Raw genomic sequence first — 27,947 nt, 5'->3', positions numbered from 1 at the left:
GTAACAAAGGAGGGGAAGTAATTGTGAACGTGTAATACAGCTGGCGCTGTGTGATTTGTCACACGTAGTTGAGTGCGTTCCCTTGAGAAGTACAAGCGAAGGGGTCCTCCCTTTTTAGAGTCCCCGTAGCACAATATCTGCCCCCTTTCGGGTGATAACTGTCACTTGGTGCACTCGTCAGGGCCCCTGTGAGCCTCTCGGGTCGCAGCCACAGCGCCGGGATCCGAGCCCAGGACAGGTCCCCCTCGGTCGTTCCCGGCCAAGGCTCCTGTGCGCAGGCAGGACGTGGGCACTCAGCGCTCCCATCCCTGCTGAGGTCCTCCCCGGCCTCCCCAGTTTGAATCACAGAGGAGTTTCGGAAGGACAGCCAGCCGCTGCCCGGGGCCTCACCTGAACGGGACACACCGGAATGCTGCGGGAACGCCCCAGAAGACGGAAAGCCAATTTGTGCACCGAGCCCCGATCTCTTTCCTTATCTCTTTCCTTTCCCCCCGCTCTTGCCCCCCCCCCCCCCGCAGGCCGAGGAGCTGAATCAAAGTCGCCCTCCCCACCCCGGGCGTTCCCCGGCTTCCTCCCCTCCCAACTGGCCCCGGGCCATATCTTTAAATCGCCTCAGGGGATTCAGAGGAGCCACACACAGGTGCTCAGAGACACTTCTGGAGGGAGAGGAAAGAAGCTTGACAGCCACCCTGCGTGAGCGCCTGGGGCGGGCCCTCGTGAGAAACACCCATCCCGGCTCGGGAGGGGCCTGTCACTCCTCCCGGGGTGGCAGCCCTATTCGGCTGCAACTTTGAGAGGCTCTTTCACTTCGGGGGACTGCGCCCCAGCCATGTCCAGGATCGGGATTCTCTTGGCTCTGGTGAGTCCCTTGCTGCCTGAATGGGGCTCCAACGGGCCGGCCCGGGGCGGGCGCTGTGTGTGGGGCCGGCGGCGCCCGCCCCGGGGGGTGGCGGCCAGGGGATGCCCGAGCTTGGGTCGCTGCACGCGGCGGGCGGCGCGGCGGTCATTGGACAGATGGCCCCTCCGGGTTGCTAGGACTTGACCTCCGGGCGGGGACTCAGGAAACCGGGCACGTCGCTTTTCTTTAGGCTTGCTTCGGAACTGCCACCCCGCAGGGCAGATGGAGCCGCTCCCGGGGCTCCCTGGGGGTGGCTGTGAGCCACCGAGAGAGCAGGCGTGGACAGGGACCTGGAAGGTTTGGGGTCGCTGGAGGGGCCGCCGGGCCAGAGAGAGGACGGAATCTTCTGGACGAGTCCTTACAAGTCAGCCCAAAGGTCCGCCTCTGGGCGGGGGGTGTGTGCGCGCCGGGAAGTGCGCGCTCCGGGAGCTACTATTGCACTTTTCCCCGCAGTTCTCAAAAGGAGGGAATAAATCAGCGCGCGACAGCGGTTAAACCGGAGGCTTCGGACCGCACTGTCTGTTACTCGAGAAAAGTTAGCTTGGTGCTGAACGCGCCTCGGGAGGCTTGTTTACCTTCTTGTCACGACTTAGCAAAAGAAACTTTTTTTTTTTTTCTCCTTTCCGGGAAGACCTCTCCTTACAAACTGTAAATCACGGTCTCCGTTTGTTTGTTTTGCTGTGTTTTGTGTGTTTTCCTCCTTTTCTTCCTGCCCTTCGTTTTTCGCCTTGGAATCTTTCCTAGCTTGCACTCCTACGGTAGTTCCTGAAGCCCGGGGCCCGAGGGCACCTCCGCCTCCCTGTGGAGGAGGTGGCACCGCTCTCACGGCGCACGCGCCCTGCTGCCTGCACTTGGCCCAGAAGCTAGAGCAGCAACGGCCACCTCGTTGGGAGAGTCCCTGTCTCAGAAGAACCGGCTTGAGGATGGCTAATCCAACAGATTTGGCCTCGAGAGCGTCATTTGAGTTCCGAAGCCTCTGACAGCCAATGGATTCTTTATTTTATTGGGCCCCACCAAAGTTCCAGGCATGTGATCTCAGTCAAGTCTCATGGAAGCTGTGTAGTGAGAAAGATGCCCTCATCTCCATTTTACAGATGGCGAAATGGGGTTCTGGAAGTAATTAAGTAATTCAACCGAGATCGGACAGCTAGTAAGTGGATCTGGGATTTAATGTAGATCTAATTCCAAAGCCCAGCAGTTTGATTGTTGATTGCACCAGATATCCAGACTACATCAACAACGGGAAGGGAAAAGAAAAACCAGTAATGACTGGCATCACCTTCATGGGAAAAAGAAAGAAAAATTCTCCCTGGTCCCTTCAGAAATAATATGAAATGTTTGGGCTCCTTTAAAAACTTCCACAGAGAAAATTTAATATTCAAAATTGGGAAACCATTTACATAACCTCAGACCTCCCTCTTCTCTTCCTCATCATTAACTACTACATTATTCCAGTGTTAATCACTTTGAAAATCTTAGTTAGTGGGACAGCAATACTAATATGTGTAGCAAAATTATCAAAGCCCAGAGCTATGCTTATTTAACTTTTATACCATCTTAACCAGAGATGTATATTTAAGGCACAAAGGAAACTTTGTTTTTCTGAAAGAATGTATGCACATGCATACAGACACATTCATATATACACATACATTGATATATATGAAATATTTATAATATAAATTAAACATAATTTGTTACATTTATATATGACATGGTCTAGGAAATTAAGGTTTATTAAATAAAATTTATAAATGCAGATGAGTATAAGAAGATAAAAGTCTGACATAACCCTATCACCTAGATAATCATTGTTTACATTTTCTGATATATTCTCCATTTCTCCCATCTAATGTGACTTAAATTTAGTTACACAGAATCCTGCCTCCTGCTTTGCACCTACCACTTGCCCAATATCACACCTCTTTTCTTGAAGGCGTTTCCACACTGTATGTCATCTCGTGTGTCTTCAGAAAATGCTTGCGTTTATGCTCTGCTTCTATTCCCTTCCTTTTACCATCTTGGAGTTAATTTTCTTTCCCCTGATTTCTGGGTGTTGTTTCCATGGCAATTACAATAAATAAGTTTGAAACTTCAAAACAATTCACAAGTGTCTGAAGGAGACAGGAAGAGTCAACCTTACTTTAAAAATGTGTGTGAGAAATAGCTGTGGGCATTGCTTCTTTTTTTTTTAATAGCACATGGCCTTTAAAGATTTTGTCTTGTACTATTTAGGTCAGGCAATTACTAGTTAGCCAGTTTCTTCTCCGTTTCTTGAAGCAGTCGTCGCAAAATATAGTTGAGGAAAAAGAGGGCATTTGAAAAAGAAACCTAAGAAACAAAATGGGTTGCAATGTGTTTCTATTTATTTTCATTTTTAACAGGTTTCACTTATATAACAAAGCACTTGAAAATTTTTATGAGTAAAATAAAATTATGAAATGTAATTTAAAACATTAACAACCAGGATGGAAAAATAAACATTTATAAATGAAGGCAAGATTGCAAAGCAAAAATAAAATTAATATATAAGAACTTCAGGGCCCCCTACTAGCTATAATTAGATGAGATGAATGAAAAGTCGTCTATTTTGACATCCCTGAAATATAATTACCACCCTTAATGAGATTAATTTAGAAAAATAAGTTTAACTTCTTGCACTGAGTTTAGAGATAGGAAAAGGTAAATACAGAAACAGAACCAGTATTTAGATGCTGTTTGTTAGTAAATCTCTTTGGGACACTAGCCAAGTAATTTCCTTCTAAACAGTTTTTATAGTGAAAGTGTCAGTGTTTTAAAAGAATCTCTCTGAAGGCTACTACTACACTTTAGGGGAGCCATATCACTATAGCACAACTGCCAGTTGGAGAGAATAACTGTTTTCTAAGAAATGATAAAAAACCTGAGTAAGGGAATCCCCCACTTGAAAACCCCTAATGAGTTAAATACCTTTTCATAAATTGTCTTGGGTTCCAAAAGTCCCTTAATGAGCACATGTTTTGTAATAGGAAGTAAGGACTATTTATTTACGGTGAAAAATAACAAAAGGGCATAATTTAAAACTTGATCCACATAATAAAAAACAAGTTAAACCAAATTTAGAACAGTGATTCCATCTCTTCTTCTCTTGAAATAAGTAAATATAGACAAATTGATCATTGATGGGAAACAAAAAGTAATTCTTAAAAAAAATAAAGTCTCATTATTTCACCACCTAATACAATAATTTTTTATTTTACTTGTAGCCTCCTAGCCTTGTCTACACATACACATAATTACATATTTATTCAGTGCTATGTATAGTCTGCCTTTTGTCACTTTATGTATACACAAATTTTTTTCTTTCCACAAAATTTTCATCCTATATATTTTTTGGATGCCTTGTAGAGAAGGCATTTATTAAATGAACTTGGATTACTACAATTTCTACTATTTATTATTTTTTATTAACTATTTATTATAATTTATTATTACAGAGGAAACATTCCTTAAATATACTAGAATATATATGTGTATATATATATATATATATATATATTTACCAATACCTTATAGATATTTAAAAATATAGAACCATTGTAAATGCCTTACAAAAACTTTTTTAATCCTAGTAGACTGTTTATTCACATGTCTATGGATTTAGGCCTGATTACCAAAATTGGGCCCACACTGCCCCAGTCTGTGTTTTGGTTAGCCCACATGGCATTGATACATATAGTATATAGTATATATGTATGTATGTATATATGTATGAATTGTATTGTTTTTGGTATGTGTGTGTATCTGTTCACAAATGTGGAAAAACGATATTTAACTACATAAGTTATTTTCATTTCCTGGAAGACCCTTGCTTTAAAAAGAAAAATGAAGTATCTTTAGCTTTTTATCTTGTTGGATTCCTAACACCAATTAAGTATCTTTGATTCAGTCTTAAACAGGAACAAATAATTCAATTTACTAGCCTACCTTATTTTCTTTGAAGTGAGAGTACGTGTAGTGAAGCCCAAATTAGAAAGAAGTGGATCATTGTAGATTGGAAAATTCACCTTCCCCGGAAGGAAATGAACTAGTTCTCCCCCTGGATCACAGCTCCCTTCTTGATTTGGAGTGAACTTTTGCGTAACCAAGCCAGCTCCTGTCTGTGGGCCTTTAGAAACAGCAATCACAGCTATATCGGACAACTGGTACGAGTTCCACTAAGTGGGGATGATCGTGAATTTAGTATGAAGTTATGAATTTTGAGCAAAACAATCTTGTAAATTAGCAAATCTACTACAAATTCAATTGGCAGATATACTCAGTCCGGCAAGGCAAGCAAGACTACTGTAGGTTTTGTTAAGCTCCGAACCGGGATAAACTGGCAAAATTACAATCAACTTGTCATTGGATTCATTAAGGACAGGCTGTCCTTTAGTCAACTTATGCAGCATTATAACATTATAACACAGAGCATAGAACCTCTGTGTTCTGAGAGGCCATAAAAATATAAGATATGAGAAACATCAATACTTTTGATTTTTGAGGGCAAAGATGTGTGTGTGTGTGTGTGTGTGTGTGTGTGTGTGTGTGTGTGTGTGTGTGAGACAGAGAGAGAGAGAGAGAGAGAGAGAGAGAGAGAGAGAGAGAGAGAGAGAGAGGATGAGATCGAGAATCAACTTAGTGCAGGTAGGTTAAAGCTTTTGCCCTTTGCTGAAATTGAGCTTTTGTTTTTAGCCATCCTCACAAGTTTCCCTGATGTTAGTAGACTGTTTTTTCACACGAGTGTAGAATTTAGGCCTAATTTCAAAAATAAAACACAGGGCAGACTGTGTTTTGTCTGGCCTGTATGGTATTGATACATATGTATGTATGTGTACGTATGTATTTTTAACATTAGGTGCCACCATTTAAATGTTGGAGGATTTTGTTTTCTCTTAAAAAACGGAAGATCTGGGCCTACATGCCACATAGCCACCACTTCCCTGACCAAAATGGCTGCCCCTTTCTTCCAGGAAGACCTTGCCACTTCGACAAGTCCCTCCTACTCTAAGTTTTCTATTCCACCTGAATGTTTTATGCCTATGTTACCACTGTGGCTCCTGTAAGCATGAGGATTCTGGTTTAGGATTTCGTAGTCCTCCCATTATCCATTTCCTTCACCAAAGATGACTTCTTTTCTGGCGTATTTTTGGAAGGGTCATTATTTCTCCATGAAAAATCAAATTCTGATTTGCAAGTGCAGAACACAGATGCTTTTAGTTTATAAAGCTCTTATCTTCTCACATTTAAATGTGGTAGCTTGCTAACCACCGATTTTGCTTCCTCTAGCCCAGTTGTTCTCCAACTATGGAGAGCATCAAAATAACAGGGGTATTTGTTAAAGATAATTACAAGGAGAGCCTCATTCTCAGAGCTGCTGATTCTTTAGGTCTGTGGTACAACTTAAGCATTTTTTGTTTTACTGCCACACTACCTGATTCTGATAGCTGTCAGGGTTTTGAGAACTATTTTTCGAATGCTAGCACTAAACTCAAAATCTAATTCCACATGGAAATTTCTAGATTCTCTCGTTTTATTTTATTTATTGCTTGATCAGTCAGGTGTCTAACCAGTCACTTCCTCCCACTGCCTCAACTGTCTCTTTCCTGGTCTTCCCAGAAACTAAATTTGAGAAAGAAAGAAGACATTACTGGGATAAGATTACCTTGCATTTTTATTTACACATTTTGAAAAAATAAGAAAGAATGAAATCTTTACTGATCTCTTTCATGTAGAATTTTTTATTTGTTTTTTTCAATAATGTACCTACTACAGAATGTCATTACTATTTTTTTACACAAATATATTAGAGATGCATTATATAATTAGAAATGGTGAACAATTAGTGGTCTTTTTAGCATTTTATTTTCCTTGAGTGTTGATAAGCAAACATGGTAACTTTCTGGAGTACTGGGGGTTAGGACTTCAATTTAAGAATTTGGAGGTGTAGGAGAGAAGATTCAGCTCATCGGAGAGCCCTTAATCTATTGAGTTAGCAGTATGCCGTGGACAAGTCACTATACTAGTTTGGGGCATAGCTTCCTCTGTCAGATAAGGGGCTTGGGTTGGGTCATCCCTAAAGCTTTTTCTGCTTTAAAATTTTAAATATAATGAGATACCAAATTTCAGGTTATCTGATCTTAGGAATTAGCTGGAGGCTGCTGGTGTCAACACTAAAAAAAAATTCTCACTTTCTGTTTCTACCATTCTCCCAAGTGCCCCATTGCTTTTTGTTACCTCTTAGATGAAATCTGAGAGAGGATTTGCATGGTGGAGGGAATGAGGAATCTTCCCTAGAACCCCATAATCCATCTATTCTCATTAATCTGTTTGAAATTCAGAGCGAGGGGTTAAAAATATCCACTATAAATTTGAGATATCTAACTTTTAAATCACTCTATTAACATGCATTTTAAAATGATTATTTAACTCAGTGTTTTATTATACTTGTATATTGGGATAAATATTACTCTTGTATTATAAGATACAGTTTTAAAAACACTGGGTTAAATTACAAAGTGATATTCCTGATCTTTTAAAATAAACTTTCTAGAATTTATACATACCCTGTTTCCCCAAAAATAAGACCTAGCCGGACAATCAGCTCTAATGTGTCTTTTGGAGCAAAAATTAATATAAGACCCAGTCTTATTTTACTATAACACTATATTTTACTACTATTTACTATATTTACTACAAGACTGGGTATAATATAGTATAATGTAATATAATACCCAGTTTTATATATAATATATATTAAATGAATGTCTTCCTCCCACCCCAGAGTGATCTCTACGGGTGACTAAACAATCAATACAGTAGTCCCTGTTTTCTTCAGTTTCAGTTACCACAGCCAACCACAGTCCAAAAATATTAAATGGAAAATTCCAGAAATAAACAATACATAAGTTTTAAATTGAATGCTGTTCTGGATAGTGTGATGAAATCTTGTGCCATCCCATTCCAACTCACCCAGGACATGAATCATCTCTTTCTCCAGCATGTGCTACCTTCCTGTTAGTCACTTGGTAGCCATCTTGATTTTCAGACAGACTATCAAGTAACTGTTATTTTACTTAACAATGCCGCCGAAGCACAGAAGTAGCCTAATGATATGTCAGTGTCCACATCATTCATCTTACTTCATCTCATCACACAGACATTATATCATCTCACATCATCACAGAAAAAGGGTGAGTACAGTACAACAAAATATTCTGAGAGAGACCACATTCATATGATTTTTATTACAGTATATTTTTATAATTGTTTTATTTTACTATTAGTTATTGTTAATTTCTTACTGTGCCTAATTTAGAAATTAAACTTTAGGGTAGGTACTTATATATAGGAAAAAGCACAGTTTATATAGGGTTCTGTGCTATTCTCAGTTTTAGGCATCCACTGGGGGTCTTGCAACTTTACCCCCTCACATAAAGGGGGACAACTATACTGCCTTATTCATTTTTTTAGTCAGTTTATTAGCCTTACAAGAAAGTCAGTCCATGCACTCTCTAGATGTGTATAAATCAACATTATTCTGAGAACTATATCTATTTATTCATAGTTCAGCATTAGCACATAGTTCAGCTAAAGTATGAGATACTTTTTATTTGTTTTTGTGTTTAATCATCTCACTGACGGCACAGAAATTCAAGCGTTGCATTCTCACCATAAGAATCTATCACAGTGTGCTGCATAAGGCATACTTCTCTGTTAAGTATTCCTTAAGAAAACAAACCAAGATTTAATCAGGGAGACCACTGCAAACTATAGTTACCAGTTTGTGGGGATATATAACCAAGCTTTCAATTACATAAATTAAGTTCATTTAGTGTGACATGTCTCTTCATACAGTTTTATTTTAAAAATAAAACGAAATTTCCTCATCATCAAACAACTCTGCCATTATGACTGGTGATATACTTAGTCTCAGTTGACCAAAGGTAAATAAAATAATCCTGATACCACTAGTTTAAGGAAATACATACAAGTAAAGGTGACTGTTTATGTTTGATTTAGTAAAATTATAGGACTACTACAGAAACCTAGAAGAGCAAAAGATAGAACATTTATACAAAGGAGTAAATGCTAATAATTCAAAGATTTAGAATATGTTCCACCTTCCAAATACGAGGCTGCTATTATAGATTCACTACTATTATCCAGATTTTCTAATCTTATTGAAAAAGAATAGCACAAATGATAGATAAATCAATAAAGATATTTAGGTTTAACACAGTCTTGCTCCTCTAAAATTGTCCCTTTTGATTTTTTTTATTACACAACTAACACATATCCGTTGTAGAAAAAAAGAGATGAGTTAAGCAAAAATGTAAATAAATAAAAATGTCACTCATAGTCTTGCCAACCAGATATAAATACTGTTAATATTTTGTTGTGTAAAAAATAATGTCCTGCTGAAACCTTTTTCTTGAAATGTCCTCCTTTTATTCTCCTTTCTGTTTTCTTCATCCCTAACCTTCCAGAACTGAACCGTCTGTATCCCCATTATACTCCCTGATCAACAGAGCATGTTTCTGCAATATCTGAGCACAATGGCTGTATTGAATAGACTCCCTTCTGGGCTTTGGTTAGAAATACAACACTCTTCCCCATGATTACTGTAGAGCTTGTAGTCAGAGTGAACTTTGCGGTCAGTTTGCAGGCTATGCTCAGTAGTGAAAAATCTCACAGTTCCAGGCATCTGTCTGCTCATTCTTGCCATGTTAAGGGCTGCCGGGCCTCCCTCCACCACTGCTTTTAAAATTCATTTTCCTATTTGCTTTGAATTTCACTAAGAACAGAATATAGATGACTTTTTTTTAAAATTCTTTTTCAAATCCTACCTCATCTCTCACAGCCAATTGCTTCACTGATTTTTTGGAATAATCCTAAATGGGAGTTTCATGTTTTCCAAGTAGTTGTTTAATTCAATCACTGAGATGTTACTTTATTTGTAACTGCCATGTTAGATCTTGAGTGTTTCTGGAAAGTGGGGGGTGGTCATCAATTTCTAGGACTGGCCATGCCTGCTTCATTTCTTCTATTTAGTAACCTGGTTGGCTATGAAAAGTGATTTATCACTGATGCAAAGAATTAATGAATATTCAATTGTTCTCTCTGTTTCTCATCATCTCATACAAGGGAAAAACTCACGTAGCCCTGTTTCTGAGTGTTTCAAATGGAGCAAATGCAAAGATTCTAATGTTGGAGGACTTCCGGTTCCTAATTATTTTTGCATTTCAGATCCCCACCCCTGCAAGAGACTGCACTCAGTGAGCACCATGGCTGTTCTCAGATGCTTAGCATACACACTGGTTGGAGGGAAGCTCTGTTTTTCCTCAAGCTACAGACCAAGGCTGGGATGTTCTGCCTTCTTGCCAACCAGAAGCCCAGCCTCGAAGGTTCTGCTACAGTTTTCTCAGACTAGAGGGCTGGGGGATGACTTCTGGTTTTTAGAGAATTCCTGCCAGATCCCCCCACACATACACATACATGCACACACACACCACCCCCAACATGCATTTGCTTTGAAGGTCCATTGTATAACTAACACTCAGGCTTCTTGCCAACCATTGTCTGAAAACAAACTGAGTTGTTTGTGTGCCTAAATGTAGGAAAAGTAATTAGTATATTAATTTACCAATCTGAAACAGAGTTCAGATTTGGAACAAAAGTACCAAGTCCTCCCTTAGCTACTCCTAATTGTGGGTTCTTGGACAAATCAGTTCATATACTCTGACCAACTTCCTCAACTATAAAATAAGACAGTATTAATTCTCATGCATAGGTTTACTGTAACTTCCACAAAGTGATATATGTGGATGAACTTTGTAAAAGGCCAGGCAAATGTCATGAGGAAATGGGCAAATGACCCTGTAGGAACTGTTGCTATTCCTTAACATTTTTTTCATGAATGATTCAGAAGGAGAGAGAAGCAAATTTTCTGATTTGCAGAAAATCCTGTAGATACTGAAAAACTCAAGGAGATTCATTTGAAAATCTATCTTGAAGCTGAGCAAACACCAGGATTCTAGATCACAGCATGTATGGTTATGGTTGGCCGTATGATCCCACGATGGCATCCACCGTTAAAATCTTAATTACCTGTGTGGTTCAGGAGACATTAATCTCTGTTTATGTTAATAGCAAGCTGCTAATGATGTTTTTGCTGACTTTAGATACTTTCACACTTGGCCAAGCCAAGCTCCTCTAGGTGTGACCTATTTGGGAAGGCCTTCCCGGATATTCATCCACATAGCTAGCTACCACCTGTATTTCCATCAGGTCACTGCCCAAATGGCCTTTCCAGATCATTCTTTCTACAACAGCAGTGCCCCACCCCTCATACTCTCCATGACTTCAAGCTTGCTTTATTTCTGTAAATAGCACTTATCCCTCTCTAACATATTGCATATTTCTTTGTTTATTCATCATCTCCCCCTATGTGATGCTTAATTTTATGTATCAATGTGACTGGACCATGGTGCTCAGAACATTATTCTGGATGTTTCTGTGAAGTGTTTTTTTTTTTTTTTTATAAGATTAACATTTAAATTGGTAGACTTGAGTAACGTAGATTACTCTCCCTAATGTGGGGTGAGCCTCATCCAATCAGTAAAGGCATTAATAGAACAACTGAAGAAGGAATTCCTTCTTCCCCCAAGGAATTCTGCCTCCAGACTGCCCTTGGACTAGAACTGTAACTTTTGCATGACTCCCCAGCTTGCAGGCCTACCCCATCTGATTTTGCACTTGCCAAGCCTCCACTATTGCATGAGCCAATTCTTTAAAATCAATCTCTCTCTTTCTCTCTTCACACACACGCGCGCGCTCTATTGGTCCTGTTTCTATGGAGAACCCTAACTAATACATTTCACTAACATATAAGGCCTGCAAGTGCAGAGTCTTCATATGTTTATGGCTCTGTTCTAAGGCATCTGTTTGTCACAGAGTACTTAACTTTTAAATTGGTACTTAACAAAGTATTTGTTCAATTAATTAATTGCTTAATGGAGTAGCTAATATTATTCTCAGCAGAATAGGCAATGGAGGTTTCTCTGCCTTTTAAATCTATGTTATGACGTAGATTTAAAATTCTTCTTCCTCATTTTTTTTCCATTTGGTTATCATTTGCCTTAGTTTATCCCTATTTCAAAGCTTTGATTTAACTTATTTTCTGGCCTTTTCAAAATGTTTTCTGTAAAACATTTTTGAGCATTTGGATCATTTAGTTCTTTGTGGGTTTCCTGCCTTGTCACAGTCAGTGTGCCCGTTTCTGCCGGGAAGGTTTGGGTTAAATCTTTGCATACTGCAATCTTGAGTTAATGCAAAATTTTTTAAAAATACAAGCTATATGTAGCACGGCTTACATCTCATCATGTGATAGTCACAGCATGCTCTTTAGAACCATCTTTCTTTTTTAATTCTTGATACAATTCTTTGATGCTGAGCTAAATAAGGAATGTTTTCAGAAATCCAACTCCGTGAAGCAGGTGTGAGTAAAACGACATGAGGTTGGTGCTGGTATCTGAGTGTCTCGACCATGATATTTGTGTCTCTTCACTGTTCCAGGTTTCACATTTCTCAAATTCTGAATGTATTTTGGACAGTGGATTTCGATTTTCAATAAAAAACTTCAAAATAAAAACAAAGTGAATTAGAAAGTACATTTCTTTTAGACAGCTTCAGAAAGTGGAGTATATGCACAGGTTTTCAGAAATAGCACTAAGGTAACAATCCATAAATGTAATATATGCTACTCCCTTGAGCACGAGAGACAAAAATTAAATACTAGGAAACTCGAGAAAAGAATCAATTGGAAATTAGCCCAAATGCTCTCAAACATGTTGCGGTGATCATTTTTCTAAGGAACTCTTGTCTATAACTGACTAAAATAAATTTAACACAATGTCACTTAGACTTAAGTGCTTTTATCTCCAGAAGTAAGGACCCAAAAATAGATTAAAGATTGGTCCTCTATTAAGTGAAGTTCATTTTTTCTGAGTAAAGGTGAAGGAAATCTTATTGGATTTATTGTATGACTGGATAACCAGGAAGGATTCATCAAAACTGTTGATGCTGTGGCTCTGTGTAAGAAGGGAAGAAATAGAACATGCTGTTGTTTTGAAATGTCTTGTTGCTTTCTACTCCATTAAGTTGCCCCTCACTGGAACTTTATGATAATAATAATTAATAATACCACATACTGGGCATCTATTTATTATGAGCCTTGAATTGTACTAAGATCTTTAAGTGCATTATTCCATTTGATTATCACAACAAACCTGTGGAGAAGAGATTATTTCTACCTTATAGATAAAGAAAGGAAGACTCAGAATTTAAGTGACTTTATCCACAGTCATGGGGGTAGTAAATGGGAGCCAGTCTTCACTTCTGAGCCTAGAGCCCTTTCTCCTACCATCCATGGTGCTGTTTCTTGGGCAGTTTGGAGAATCCAAGATCTGGACTGTCATTCAATTGGTCTGCTCCTTTTTTAGAGATGAGTGGGCAGGAGGGTGGAGCCCCACATTATGTGCACTGTGGCAAATACAGTCGTTTTGGGCAGCTTATCCTTGCTTACCAAGTAGCTTAGTTCAGAAGTCAATAAAATTTTCTTCATGCTTTTCTTTTGCAGATACTTACCTTTATTGCTAGACTATTGTCTCAAGGTGATGATGCCCAAGTGACTGCTATCAGCCCTGAGGTGTTGAGATTGCATAAGAACATTACTAAAATGGAATCTGAGTGCCCAAAAGGCCAACACCGTGAGGGCGAATTCTGCTGTCAGCCCTGTCCTCCTGGTATGTTACACAATCCATCCAGCAATTTGAGTGAAAATCAGGGTGAGGAGTAGCATGTAGTAACAATGAAGAAAATAGTTTTACAGTGTTTGGTTGTCCTGCATAGTAACATTACTGAGGGGGAAAAAACTATGAAATTATTTTTCCAAGACCAGTTTATCACACTTGTTTGATGTGGACATAAATGAATATAATTTACAAGTGATATATACCTATGAAAATGAGAGGATTTATCTATTTAGTTCCATTTTTCAGTTGCAAAAGAAGATTCATTTGTGGATATTAAAGCTTATCACATCAGAACTGATTAGACTATGTCATAATAATTGAGGCACTCTGAAAGCAAGTCTCTCAGTACTTCCCCTCAATCAGAGGCACAGAAGCCTGCAAAATACATTTGCATTTTGCAGCTTAATAACTAGCTGAGCTAGAAAAATAACAGACAAAAACCAACAGTTTTTTAAAATCAGTATTTTGAAATGCAAACCAGTTTCAGATCGGAAATCCTTCGAGTAGGAAGCTAAGCAAAATGTGATTGTGCAGAGTTGTTATCAACATGGAGTAAGCTGACTACTGTTTTGTACAGATCTGAATCTCTCTCTGCTGCATTGTGAAGTAAGACAGGAAGATAAAGGAAAACAACACATGGGTGTATGCAATAGATTACTAGAATCATAAAGTATTGGATTGGAGGAGGGTTTCATGGTCCACCTCCCAGGTTCCCAGCACTCAAGCTGCTAAACAGGCCTGGATCCTGTTTATGAAAAGATGCTGTCATTCTCCGTTGGCCTCCTGTCCAGGTTTTAATAACCCTTATGGAAAAATCTCCCTTATAATCCAACCCTTTTATACTTCAGCCCATTTACACTTACTCTTCTCCAAATGGGAATAAAGAATGGCTTTCTGACTTTTTATAACTTGTTAAACACAATCAATTTGTCCTGTGAATTCAGGTCTTTACTCATATTTTTCAAACCTAAAATGTAAAACAAAGATGATATGCTTTACATATCAAACTGTCAAGGATTTTGTCTGTTTGCTTTTTTTATTTTGCTTCATTTTACAGTCATTTAAGGAGTGATCTCAGTTCTGGTGAGTTTGTGAGATAAGAACTTTCATATACCACTATTTCTTTTTAAGAAAGAAATTTGGATATGTGGGTCAAAAACTTGAAAATGTTTTTACCTACTGATACAGTAATCAATTCATAGGAAAATGTCTTAAGAAAATAGTCAAAATAAAGGAAACTACTGTACATGTGACATTTCATTATGATACCCAATGATGTGGAATTAAGTAAATTTTGGAGTACTAAAGGCTGGAATATTATGTTCAATCAAAGTCTTGTTTTCTGATATATTTCCAATATAATCCTCAATGTACATAAATTCCCTTATGGGATTTCTAACTGATCTGCTAGCTGAATTAATTGATTCTCTGCTCCATCTCTAAAATAGCCTGGATGGTGCCCAACAAATGATGAACACTTTCCACTTCTTTTCCCTCTTGTTAAATTTTAGGCTTATCAGTATTCAAATATTCAAATGGCTTCCAAATCTGTTTATTCTTATTGGTGTTATGATATAAATATATGATTTAATTAAATATTATATAATCCATGGTACATGGATACAGAGAAAAGACAGATTTTATTTCTGTGAAAACTAGTTTGAATGCTTTAGAGAATTTCAGTAAATGTGAATTGCTAAATTGAGTTGACGAATTAGGTGAGGGCAAAATCAATGGGAAAATCACAAAAATCTTGAAAGCCTTTCATACAGGTTATTGGTGTCTAAGTTTTCTTTCTATCAAAAAGGAAAGAAGGAAGGGAGGGAAGGAAGGAAGGAAGGAAGGAAGGAAGGAAGGAAGGAAGGAAGGAAGGAAGGAAGGAAGGAAGGAAGGAAGGAAGGAAGGAAAGGTGTGTGTGTGGGAGAGAGAGAGAGAAAGAAAGGGAAGGGGGAAAGGTGATGTATTTTGCATGTGACTGAAGTGAGAAAGAATCTGGAATTCTAATAACTTGGTTCTACATTACAAGATTGGCAAATAATTATATAGCTATACTTCATAAATTAAAATAAAATAGTTATAGTATTTTTTCAGTGATTTGCTATGTAAACTGACATTTTTGATTAACTGACCAAAAAAGTCATTACCACATCACTATATCCAATAAGAACGATTTTACAATGTACTGCATATATCATATATATAAACACCTGTACTTATTACATATACATATACTCACATGTATATATGTGTATATTGGTATGCAGAAGAGTACACCAAAATGATAACAATGAATGATAACAAAATGATAACAATGAGTACTTGATGTATAGGTGCTATTTATACTTTTCTGCCTTTTCCAAATTTTCTACAATGAGCATAGTACTATGATACTCAGGAAAAAAAATGTATTTTAAAAATCTTTCATTTTCATGAAAATACCACTCATTCTTTATATTTTGATAAAGTTTGGTTGTGTATGCTGGAAGAACAAAAGAACCTGTGATTTCTTGTATCCCTGTCATGCTATAGGCATTGTGCTAGGCACGTTCTGCCAGATATTTTATTAAAGAGGCCAATTTGTTTAGAAACCAGGATAAGGCTACTGGCAAGCAAATAAAATTGTACTTTGGCTTGGTTTTATTTAAATCTTGCCACAATGTTATAGAGCCATAATGCACACTGTATTTGAATTAGATTCTAGGTTTCCATGGGTGGCTTATTTTTTCTATTGATGGAATATTGTCTTTGATTACTAAAATATCATATGTTTAAATAAATTTGATTATGTAATAAGTATTTTGTTTTATCAAAGAATCCTCTGAGGTTATTAAGAAGGTCATAGACCTAAGAAAGACAGCATAAATTATTTTTTGCTGTACATACGAGTGAGGCAGATTAGACTTTGCCTATTCTTAATTAGTTATACCATTAAAAATTAAGAGTGACTAATCATGCTTTTCTCTTAGATTTCCTTTTACATTTTCTCTTTCTTCTTCACTCTCTGTCCCTATGCCCTAATCTAGTGTGTCCCAAAGCACTTACCACCACTTGACATCATGTATTTGTTTGTGTGGGTGTTGCCCTGCTTCCATCCTGAGAATATGAAGTCCTTTAAGTCTTATTCCCTGCAATACCTCTAGCTCCTAGAAAATTCCTGGCATTTAATAAACACTTGCTAAATAAAGGAATTTTCCAGAAGACATTGTTGTATAATGTTTACTAATAGCAATATCATGACTCACTTTATTTTTAAAGTAAAAAGCAACTGTGAATATGTTTTAAAATTGTGCATATTAAGAAACCTGGTAATAAATATGTTCATGCCTGCCCATCAAAACGTACTCTGACCCTTAGTGGTAAAGGAATAGAAATAAAGAGGAGGGAAAAGGGACTGTGAGTGCTTACTAGGCAGGTCCTATGCAGCTCTGGTAGCAATGCAAGAGAAGTATTATCTCCATCCTATGGGTGAAGAAATGTAAGCCTGGAGAGATTAAGCATTTTGTTAAAGATCATGGGGCTACTAAAGATTTGACTGAGGTCATTAGAACTTCCAATGTTCTTTTCCTTATACTATACTATCTCTTAGGATCTGTGGACTTTGGAAAATAAAATAAGAAGCCAGAACAAGGTGAATTCTTTAGGTCATCTCAGTGGCTAGTGGCAGCCATCTCCACCATGAATATATAGCTACCAGCTTCTTTCCTCTCCCCCAAGAAGTTGGTAAGGCATATTTTCCAGTGCATTTGGTCATTCTAGCTTCTTTTGTTTTCTTTCACGTCTTCCTCTTGTTAATCATCCTATTTCTGTAGGCCTATTCCTTCAGTCACTTTCTTAGCTTTTTGTCTTGGGAAACTTTCTGTCTCTTGACATGATGTTTACAATAATCTTCTCCCCTATTGTCTTCATAGATCATTAGCCTAATCCTCCCTGTTTTAGCAGTGTTTTATTACCATCCCTGTATAGGTCCTATGCTGTTGTATGACCACCTTTTGTTCAAACACTTGCTCCATTTTTTCCTTGGCAGGCACACGGAAAGCTACTGACTGCACAACTGAGGGGGGTAAACTAGTCTGCGAGCCCTGCCCAGAAGGGGAGGAGTACACAGACAGCAAACATTATTCTTCTGAATGCAGAAGATGTTCACATTGTGATGAAGGACACGGTAAGTGTCTTAAAAAACAATTGAAAGAGACCAATCGTGGTACTCCCTGTAGAACCATTTATAATACAATTTGAAATTGGGGCCTACTGTGGTGCTATACTGGCATACAGAAAGGGACGGAATGGGGCTGACCGGGGTGAAGCAAGACCAGTTAATGAACTAATCGCTGGTCTAGACATTTACAGGTCATGTGTAGGCAATTTTCCCAAAGGTAGGAGACTAATTAATATGAACCCTATGAAGAGGGTTCATCAGTTCCAATCAAAACTGCAGAAAAAAAATTGTTTGCCTTGATTTATGCTTGTGTAATGGCTCTTGTTCACGGCCAGAAAGAGTTCAGAAACCTTCAGATCCAAGGACAAAGGATCTCGAGAGGTGGATGGAATGCTTCACTTTCTTTGGGGATCTGGTTTGTCCTGAGTATTCCAACTGGGGCCCTGAATTTTCATGGATATCTCAACCTATTTGGAGGGCCCAGATGAAAATATAACCAAAGTACTCCCAGTTTTGTTTGACATCAAGAAATCTCTGAATATAAGCTTTTCCTTCTCCCTATTCAGGCTCGAAAGCAATGTTTCTCAACCATGGCTGCATATTAGAATCACATACGGAGCAATGAAAAATGCTAACGTTCAGGTTCCACCTTAGAGCTATTAAATCAGAATCTCTAAGTGAGGGCTTTGACATTGGTCTGATTGACTAGGTCTATGGTAGGCCCTGACAATCTGCAGTTCTCACACGTTCCCAGGTGATGTTAATGCTGCTGGTCCACAAGCCACACTAGTAGCCAGGTGTTAGACGATAGGAACGGGAGCCATTTAAGCGAAGGTGGGGTTGCCTTGGTTGGTAGATTGTCCACTTAAAACTCTGCCAAATGATTTCAACCATTTCAACTTAGGGTTGCCTGTTTTGCATTTAAACATTAGTTGTGTTACTAAAGGCGTAATGGTGTGGCCGCTGATAATAAGCAGTGGATCTCAAAAATCTAAGCAGCTCCTGCCCATCCTTTTCATAGTCCATTTATAACTAGCCGCTATAACTAATAGTCTGCACATTGGTTTTCTAGGTTTCGAAGTGGAAAAAAACTGTACCAAGACCCAGAATACCCAGTGCAGATGTAAATCAAACTTTTTTTGTGACAGCCCTCCATGCGAACACTGTAACCCTTGCATGAGGTACGTTTTAGTCTTTTTCTCATTAAAACACCTTGAGAGATAATGTTTTCTAGGGGGAAGCAACACAGGCTGAGAGTCAAGAATTTGGGTTCTAGTCTTACTTTGCCTCTAAACTGCTAGATAACCATTTGTTCACTCAGACATCCAGTCTCCAAACATGTATTGAACACCTCCTGTGTGCTTGACACCGCTGGCTGTTTAAACTAACAGTATGGGCAAGACACATTCCTGGCATCAGCGCTCTCAGAGTCAAAAAAGGCGTGGTTATTGTGTCAACACCATGTGGCAAGCATCAGAAGAGATGTGTGTGTGTCTAGGGTGTTATGAGTTACGTAGGAGAACTTTCACCCTGCCTGAGAGATGCAGTGAAGATACAACGCATGGCTTGAGTCTTGAAGGAAGGTGTACATGGATTTAAAGGACATTTCAGTTAGGGAAACTGCAGCTGCAAAGAGACAGAAGAAACTCTGGAGAACACGGTACCTCGCTGGAGTGTAGGAAAGACTGACAAGGAGCCAGAGCCGGATCATGAAGGGCCTTGTCTTTCATGCTAAAGAGCTTGGATTTGACCCAAAGATAGAAAACTTGATTGTGCATCTCGCTTTTCTGCTGATTAACTGAGGGAGTCTGAGCAGATCACTTAACCTCTCTGAGCTTCAGTTTCCTTTCTCATTAGGATGCAGGTAATAGTCACTTGTCCTATCAGCCTCATTTCTGTGAAAGTCAGATTGGGTAATATGTGTTATAAAAATAGCGATTGTTTTGTAAGGCATTGTTTTAAATACATGTAAATATAATTAAGATTACATTAATGTGACTCTCTTTATACTTGTAATTCAGCTTAGGAAACATTTAGGAGTTCACCTAATAGGCTTGAAAAGTAGGGGCATGATGCCTTATGTCTCTTATTTACTGGAAAAAATTAAGGTATATGCATTTAACCTAGCTTCGTCTTTCTAGCCCCAAGTATCTAAGAAAGCCCTTGCCATGACGGTAAGTAGGGACTGGGGGAGAGACAAACTTAAATAAGTAGTTCTGAATACTTCATAATTTTGATTTAATTTTCTTCTCACCATAACCTCTTTAAGCAGATAATATTATCTCCTGGTTATTGGTGAGAAAACAGGCTCATGGTGGTTAAGCGACTTGCTCAAACTCACGTAGTTAGATCATGGGCAGAGCCAAGCTGTAACTCAAACAACTGGACTGTCAGTGTTTGGCTGTCTGAAGAAAACCCACAGGAACCTCTTGAGTGTCCTCATCACAACTTGATGCTAAAAGGGGAAACCTCTAAGGAACCTCCCTAGGTAGCATCATGGCTGTTGTCTGGCCATTTTACTGTTCTATGAGACTGCTTTGAAGTTGTTCTTGGCAGTTTATGATTGTCTCCAAGTTTTTTAAGAGTACCGTTTGTTACCAATTTTAAGTTTATTTGGGGGTCTATTTCATCCTTTTCCTTATTTATCAATATTTTATTACCTTTCTTTAACTCTAGACATTTTGAAACATAGTCATTCTTTATTCATCCAAATTCTGTTATGAATTTGTACCAGCTTTACATGCTAATCTAGAAATATTTGAGGCAGTGTGTTTGTCAGAGATGGAAAGCTGAATAAAATGGCCCCAGATTTAGGATGTGTCATTGAAAATGATCAAGGAAACAATCCACCAGTCTTTTTCAATGTCCTCTCTCTTTTTTTCTAGGTGTGAACATGGAATCATAGAGAACTGCACACCAACCACTGACACCAAATGTAAAGAAGGTTAATATTATTATTTTTTTAATTGAATATACTCTCCATTCTCCCATTCCCACAGTAAAATATGAAGAAAAGCTAATCCCTCGGTTCTTTGAGAGGACCTTCTTAATCTTAAAGACTGCTAGTTTTCATATAAAATGTCCAATTTACAGGACCCAGACGTGAATTGCTGTGGTTGTGCAGCCTGATCCTGATTCCAGCAGTTGGCCTAACACTTTGCTGTAAGTTCTTAATTTTTGCTCAAAGCGCAGATTGAAATCACTTGGAAAGTACTTGTTCAAAGAAGTTCTCTCTGTCTCCTACCTATAAAAAAATGTTCTACCAGATAGGTAGCTCTGTTATATATTTAATTTCTGCCACTAAATGCACACCTGACAGCTGGCGAGAATAGATGACATTAGCCCTCAGCTACTGCTTTGGAACAACCATTTTGGGGCACTGAGTGGGTCGTCCCATCCTCCCTATGAACAAGGTTATTTTCATCCAGGCAGCAGCTGAGTTCACCAAGAATCATAAGTAATCCTTCACTGATCATCAAGATTGACCCCTGAACTAAGAGAACACAAGAAGCAAAGGCCTTCCTGGGAAAGGTATTGCAGGAGACACTTGATACATTCTGCCCCCTCTGTGCCTCCTCACCCCTGTCTAAACTTCATGATTGTTTGTTATTTTTTCACCGTAATTTAAAATACTGTACAATACATTTTATGCAAGGGTTACCTAATAAAGTCAGCAGATAAGCCAAAATTGGGTATAATCATAATTACTCCAGAAAACCCCTTTAAATCATTCATAAAACAAAGGGTGGTGCAGCTTTCAATAACTCTGAAGCATTCAATTTTTCCTTGTCTGTTGGAATAAGACTGTGTTTCTCCAGTTCAGCTGAAGATAAAAAGGCCGTCTTGCCTTTAGAGGTTGTTTAGCTAAAAATACATACTCAATGTTTTAACACTATCACTGTGCTTGGAGACTGACAAATTCCTTTCTTCCATCTCATATTGACTTCAAAGCATATACTCATTGAGTATGTCTACTTGAGCTATTTGTGAGTGCATTTACTTGAATTTCTGGGCATTAAATGGCACTCCATGGCAAGTTGGTGTCAATTTTCCATATCCTGTGCTTCTTCTGTGCCTTGCTGTAGCCATGCCGTCTAGCTCCAAGCTGGTGAGAGGGAATGCAGATGCCCTACAATAAGTCAAAAGCCAGCTTCAGGCTGGCCAGTGTGTGGTGACTGTATGTTTCCATGAAGGTTTGGCATATCTCTAGAACACTTGACCTGGTGGAGTGGGATTGTCCAAAATCAGGACAATGCTGTGTCTTGGGGTGTTTGGTCACTAAATTTCAATGAATTTCTTCTTTGTTACACTTCTCTTTGTGTGAGACTAGTTCTCACGTGCTTTCTAAGACTGAGACCTGAGTCTGATAGAAATTTCTTTGATCTTTTAGTGGTGAAAAGAAAGTGCAAGAAGAATGATCATCGTATATTTACACCTTCAAATACTGTAAGTGTTGAAACATGTATCTGCTTTCTTAAAAACATAGAGAAAGTAGTAATTGAACTTTTTGTTACTTTTATTTTTTGTTAAACAAACATTTATTGTGTTTGTGTGTGCATGGGTTTGAAAGCATCAGAAAGGAATTAAGATGTGGTGCCCAGTTGATAAGTAAGTTCCACACCACAGAAGTTAACAAAGGACCTAAGTAGGAGTGTGCTCAGTGTGAGTTAGAAAAAGGATGTGGCCAAGCTCCGAGTTCCACGTTGGTGTCATCCCTACAGAGGACGTGCAAGGCATCCTTTACCAGATGGAGTCAGTGTCCAAGCCCAGGCACAGATATAGCTCTTAAAACACATTACAAAGGCACAGTTCAACTTTCTCCAGCCAATTGTTATCATAGCTCTCACCATATTTTTTTCCAACATGGGATCGAAGAATTTCAAATAGCAAAGGATACACTGGGAAGAAAAACCAATTCACAACATAAAAAATGACTTTCTCATTTGGGGCCAGAGCTCAGGGAGTTAGGGTTCTTTAAATCATGAGGGTACAAAAGAATTTCATTTTAAACCATTTTCTCATGTCAAAAATAAGAATAGTTACAGTAAAGAGAGTTTTAGAATGTTTTGTTGGTTTTCACTAGTCCACATGAAAAATAATCTCAGCACATTCCATGAATTCCCTAGGTTCCTTGGCTATGTGAAAAATAAGCCAATATTCCTTAGTTTCTGGCAAGGCTGGAATCTTTCAGAATAAAAATTTGAACAATGAAAGAATCCTTCTTAATCGCTTAGTCTAGTTAGTTTTATGCATCAAGCAACTGACTGTACTCCCTTCAGTAGTAAGGAAGAATTGAAAGATTACATTTAGATGACTCTAAATGTATTTTTATATTTTCTCTTCTCCATCCATATTATTATTTTTTTCAATTGACAAAATTGAAATATGGATCTAGATTAGGAAAATTATTATTTTTTTAATTAAAGTTTATTGGGGTGACAATGGTTAGTAAAGTTTACCAATGGTTATTAAACCTACCATACATAGGTTTCAGGTGTATAATTCTGTAATACATCATCTATATATATCACATTGTGTGTTCATCACCCAGAATCAGTTCCACATAGTTGATCCCTTTTACTCTTATTTACCACCTCCCTCTCCGCTTATCCTCTGGTAACCACTAAACTATTTCCATCCATATTTTTTTCTATCCAGGAAATGGTCCCAATGAATTTACCAGGTAAGGCTTTTATCATTTTACTTCAATAGGGATGTCTTCCTTAGGACCAACAGGCCAATTTTAGAGTAAAATAATGTTGCTAATTTCAGTGACACATTGCAGGGTCTTGCTGTTCCTTGAGTTTACCATCACCATCTTCCTGCTCACCATCAAGTTTATCATGCAGTTTGTTTGAATTTATAACTAATTCCTAGTTAAAAATAAATCAGGTAAGAATAGGACACTGTATTCTGAGGCTTAGGAAAATTTTCCTTTATAAACATTTAGGTATATTATAGAACTCCTGCTTCAGCTGACGTAGAAGTTAATCTGAATTGTAGATTTAGTTATAGGTGTATTTCAATTCTGTAACAACATTCATGATACTACTCAGTTGTCTTCTTTGACCTGTGATTCAGATAAGATGATCATAAACTCCTTGCCTGTCTTTTCGGTCATTGAACATCAGATCCATAAGGGATGTTAAAAGTGATCCTTTCCAACCCTTTTATAGAAGAGAAAAAGGAGATACAGGGATGTTATGTATCTTGCTGAGGTTGTAGAGCAAATTACTAGGGACATAGGAGGAGTTAGGTCTAGAACTCAAGATTGTTTCTGTTTTCGTGTTTCCCTATCATCTCTTTAGATCTTAAGGTTTTACCTGTATTCTCAACTACTGTAAGAGGAGAAGTAAACATGGTTTGCAGTCATAAAAATTTCATTTAGAAGAATAAATTTTCAGACACTATTCTCTTTCTTTCAGACATTGACTTATGTAAATATATTACCAACATTGCTGAGCAAATGACGATAACTCAAGTTAGAGAATTCGTTCGGAAGAATGGTATCAATGAAGCCAAAATCGATGAAATAAAAAATGACAATCTCCAAGACACAGCTGAACAGAAGGTCCAACTGCTCCGTAATTGGTATCAACTTCACGGGAAGAAAGACGCATATGACACTTTGATTAAAAGTCTCAGAAAAGCCAATCTTTGTGCTCTTGCAGAGAAAATTCAAGATATAGTCCAAAAGGACATTAGCGAACAAGAAAATACTAACTTCAGAAATGAAAATGAAAGCCAAAGATTGGTCTAAAGTGAAAAACAACTAACTCAGTTCTGAGTATAGACAACCAATAGAAAGAATTAGTGTTTGAATGTTTTTAATAGGGGGAGGCTGTAAATATTGTTTGACTTTTTACTGGGTGTGTTTTCTTTTTTTCATTTATTAGATTTGTGGAGCTAATATAAGTTTCCCATGATTCTGCCTTTAAGGATGTTTGAAATCTACTTCATAAGGCAGACATAGTTAAGAATAAATGCAGTGACATGTTAAGTATGCAAATAGGAGTGTTTGCAAAGACAAAAGATTGGGATCACACTTTACTATTTAACATGATTCTGTAGCTATGAATGTAATTCATGTATGTGAATACAAAGGTCTGTTTACAGGCTAACTGCATCTATGAATCAATAGATGCTATTACCTCTTGTTGCAATGTCACAATTATTGGAAAAACGACTACCTGTAAATTACCTCCCTTGCTCCATGATGATTCTAGAGATTTTACTGTGTTTGTAAACTTTGTTTGCAACTCTGAGAGGAGCATATTCAGGGGAAGCTTACATATAACTCTGAAAGCAGAGTTTAAATGGTTCTACCTCAAAAATCTTTGCATCAGTTGTTGCATTTGTGAAATATTTCAATTTTGAATTCACACAGAAAATGCAGACTCAATTAAAATGCTTTAATATTTTATATTTGTATAGCAGTTTACTTGATCAAAATAATCAACTACTTTCTCAGGTTTCAAAACATTTCGATCAGAAAAGTAGTACTAGAGTATTGCTACCCCTTCATTTTCTCCTTGATGTACATCTAGAAAGCCTCTACACCCACAAACCTGGAAGTACTGCCTGTGAAACACAATGAGCCAGTAAAAACTATTGCTGCTCTTAGAAACTTCTAGCCTGCTTTGGTGAGATTTGTTGCTCTTACGTAAGGTAGCTACGTGGCATATTATGAACCTATATCTACCACCAAAACTGATAAGGTCGATTCTTATTTTGCCTTGTTTCCCGTAAAAAGTTCTCTTGCTACAAATGGAGCAAAGATGAAATCATCAGCTTTTAGGAATTGCTCTTGTTATTTCCTGCAGCTTCTTAGACAAACAAGCCTCTCTCCCCATTGCAACTTCCCTACTTTTACATTTAAACACTTCTGAAATTTTGCATTAATATAAATTTTAATATTTATGTTTATATCGATGTAAGCTAAAGATAGTTATAAAGTAGATAGAGCTACCTAAAAAGCCTCCATTAATGGAAGGGTTTTTTTTCTTATGTTTGGAAATATATAGGTAAAAATATTTAATTCAAATCATGTTTTTGGTATTTCTGGCTATCTCTTTGTTGGTGGGGCCTTGGCTTTTTTGTTTTATTTTCATTTTCTCTAACTACTACTAAGTGTTACCTATTTATAAGTCTTTAAGGCTTCCTTGGTCTCTCAGGAGGTATTTCCTTTTTAAAGTCTTTTCAGTAGCTACAAAATTCCCTTCATAGGCCATTACTGTCAGGAAAATCCCTCCCAAACAACACATTATTATTTATTATGTGAGAATGTATTATGACAGGATTATATGCTGGGCACTGGAAATATGGATAAAAAAGTAAATATTTCAAAGGGCAGGTTTTATTCATAAGAAAGCTAAATGGAGATTTTGAAATATTCTTTCCTGCATATTTTCTATTCTGGCTACTTGCTGACTGCTGGACTATCTCTCTTTTTTCTAAATTTAATTTTAATAATATATCTTATTTAACCCGTTGTTCCCAAAGTATTGTCATTTTAACATGCAATCAATATGAAAACTATTAATGATATCATGTGGTGTTTTTTTTCTGTACTAAAGTCTTCACCATCTGCTTTGTATTTTAATTACACTTACAAGCACATCTCAGTTTGGGCTGGCCACATTTCAAATGTTCAATAGCCACCCGTAGCTAGTGGCTAGTGCGTTAGATGGTTCAGGCCTATGTCTTTGTTAGGACAGGCTTAGCAGCCTTAACTCTATGGTAGCCAGTTGAGCCTAGCTACTAAAGTCCAGCACTTCCTGGGTCTGTTCAACCAGGTCTCTTCACTCTGGTTGGTTGGAAAGTCAAAATCTTCCCGTCCCATGTCAACTGTGGGCATTGTTTGTCTTATATTGCCCCGTAGTTGTTTTTTGCCTGGTTCTTGGCATCTTACCTCCATATGTGCACCCAGTTTTCAGCCAAAGTCTCCAGAGAACCTCTGTACAGACTCCTGGAGCTCTTTTTCTGCATAGCTTTTATCTTTTCAGTACACTTTTCTGGCAAGTCTCGCCGTCTCCATCTCCTGAACCTCTGCTACACTCAACAAGTTGACGGCTCTGCTTAGGGTCCCCACCTGTGCCAGGGTCTGGAGGGTGCCTCTGGACAGAAAGTCTGAGAGCTCATAGGGCTCGTCACATTGGTTTCTCTTCTCTGAAGGGTCACAGTCCGTGCTAACCTATGTCCCATTTTCTAACTGTAGACAGCAGGAGGGCAAGTCTGGCACTAGTTCTTCTTCCTAGCCAGAAGCAGAAGTCCTACTTTGCATAGTGAAAGCGAGTCAGAGAACATCCCTTGCCCACTCTCTGCGTTTCCGGCAAGAACTTCACATTCCTTTGAGAGGAGGCACATTGAGAAGGTCTTTGGACTTGATGGTATGGCTCTTCCCCTCATAGTTTCATCTGAGCAGCACTGCTTTCGTGTCAACTATCATAGTCGTGTTCCCGAGTTTGAGGCTTTTAACTAATCATTCTTTTACTCTTTCCCCTCCATTTCATCCTGCAAACAGCAGCCACCATGATCTTTCTAAATGGTAAATTTCATTATGTTGCCTCCTTGCTTAAAGTTCTCCATGGTTTCTCATTGCTCTTGAATAGAGTCTATACTTGATTGACGAAGCCCAGTGAGCCCTGGGCATATGTACCTTTCTAGTATCCTTTCTCAATACTTTCCCCTCTTCCGGGCTAAAGCCATGTCAAACCACTTTTTGTTCCTCAAAGCTGCTGTGCTGTTTGTTCTTCCCTGCCTCGGAGTTTTTGCTTTCTTGCTTCTTCCCCCATTTTGCCTCACTACTTCCAATTTATCCCTCAAATCTTGGCTTTAAATGCCATTTCCTATGGGAATTCCACCCTAATGTTGTCTAAACCATGCACCTCTGACATGTTGATGTATAATGCTATTTTGTACATAGTTATTTGTCTCTCCTTTGCTAGGCCATAAACCACCTGAGGGAAGAAATCAGGATTAACACAGAGTATTGGGTATTCATTCAATCAATATTTCTTGAATGAATCAGCTAATAAAGGAATAAATGTATGCACTAGTC

General features: G+C 38.2%; 2 protein-coding genes across 3 annotated transcripts in view; one reads left to right on the top strand and one right to left on the bottom strand.

Moving 5' to 3' along the window:
- Window positions 1-27,947, bottom strand: part of ACTA2 (actin alpha 2, smooth muscle) — a 231,902-nt gene that overhangs the window by 51,531 nt on the left and 152,424 nt on the right. The window contains exon 1 of one of the 2 annotated variants that reach the window (XM_081074815.1): window positions 391-510. The exons of the other annotated variant lie outside the window; for it this stretch is intronic. The gene's annotated coding sequence lies outside the window, so the exon portion shown is untranslated. Of the gene's footprint in view, window positions 1-390; window positions 511-27,947 lie in introns of those variants that run through there. 2 annotated transcript variants of the gene reach the window in all.
- FAS (Fas cell surface death receptor) lies at window positions 140-27,947 on the top strand. The gene is made up of 9 exons (XM_081074817.1): window positions 140-859; window positions 13,557-13,722; window positions 17,756-17,893; window positions 18,960-19,068; window positions 20,773-20,831; window positions 20,981-21,049; window positions 22,278-22,333; window positions 23,546-23,570; window positions 24,313-27,947. Exons 1-9 carry the CDS (start codon window positions 830-832, stop codon window positions 24,645-24,647), a joined length of 987 nt encoding a protein of 328 aa, XP_080930943.1. The 5' UTR covers window positions 140-829; the 3' UTR covers window positions 24,648-27,947.

This window comes from Rhinolophus hipposideros, assembly GCF_964194185.1.
Source record: "Rhinolophus hipposideros genome assembly, chromosome: 15".
NCBI lineage: Eukaryota > Metazoa > Chordata > Mammalia > Chiroptera > Rhinolophidae > Rhinolophus > Rhinolophus hipposideros.
This window is presented reverse-complemented; position numbering and strand designations above follow the sequence as displayed.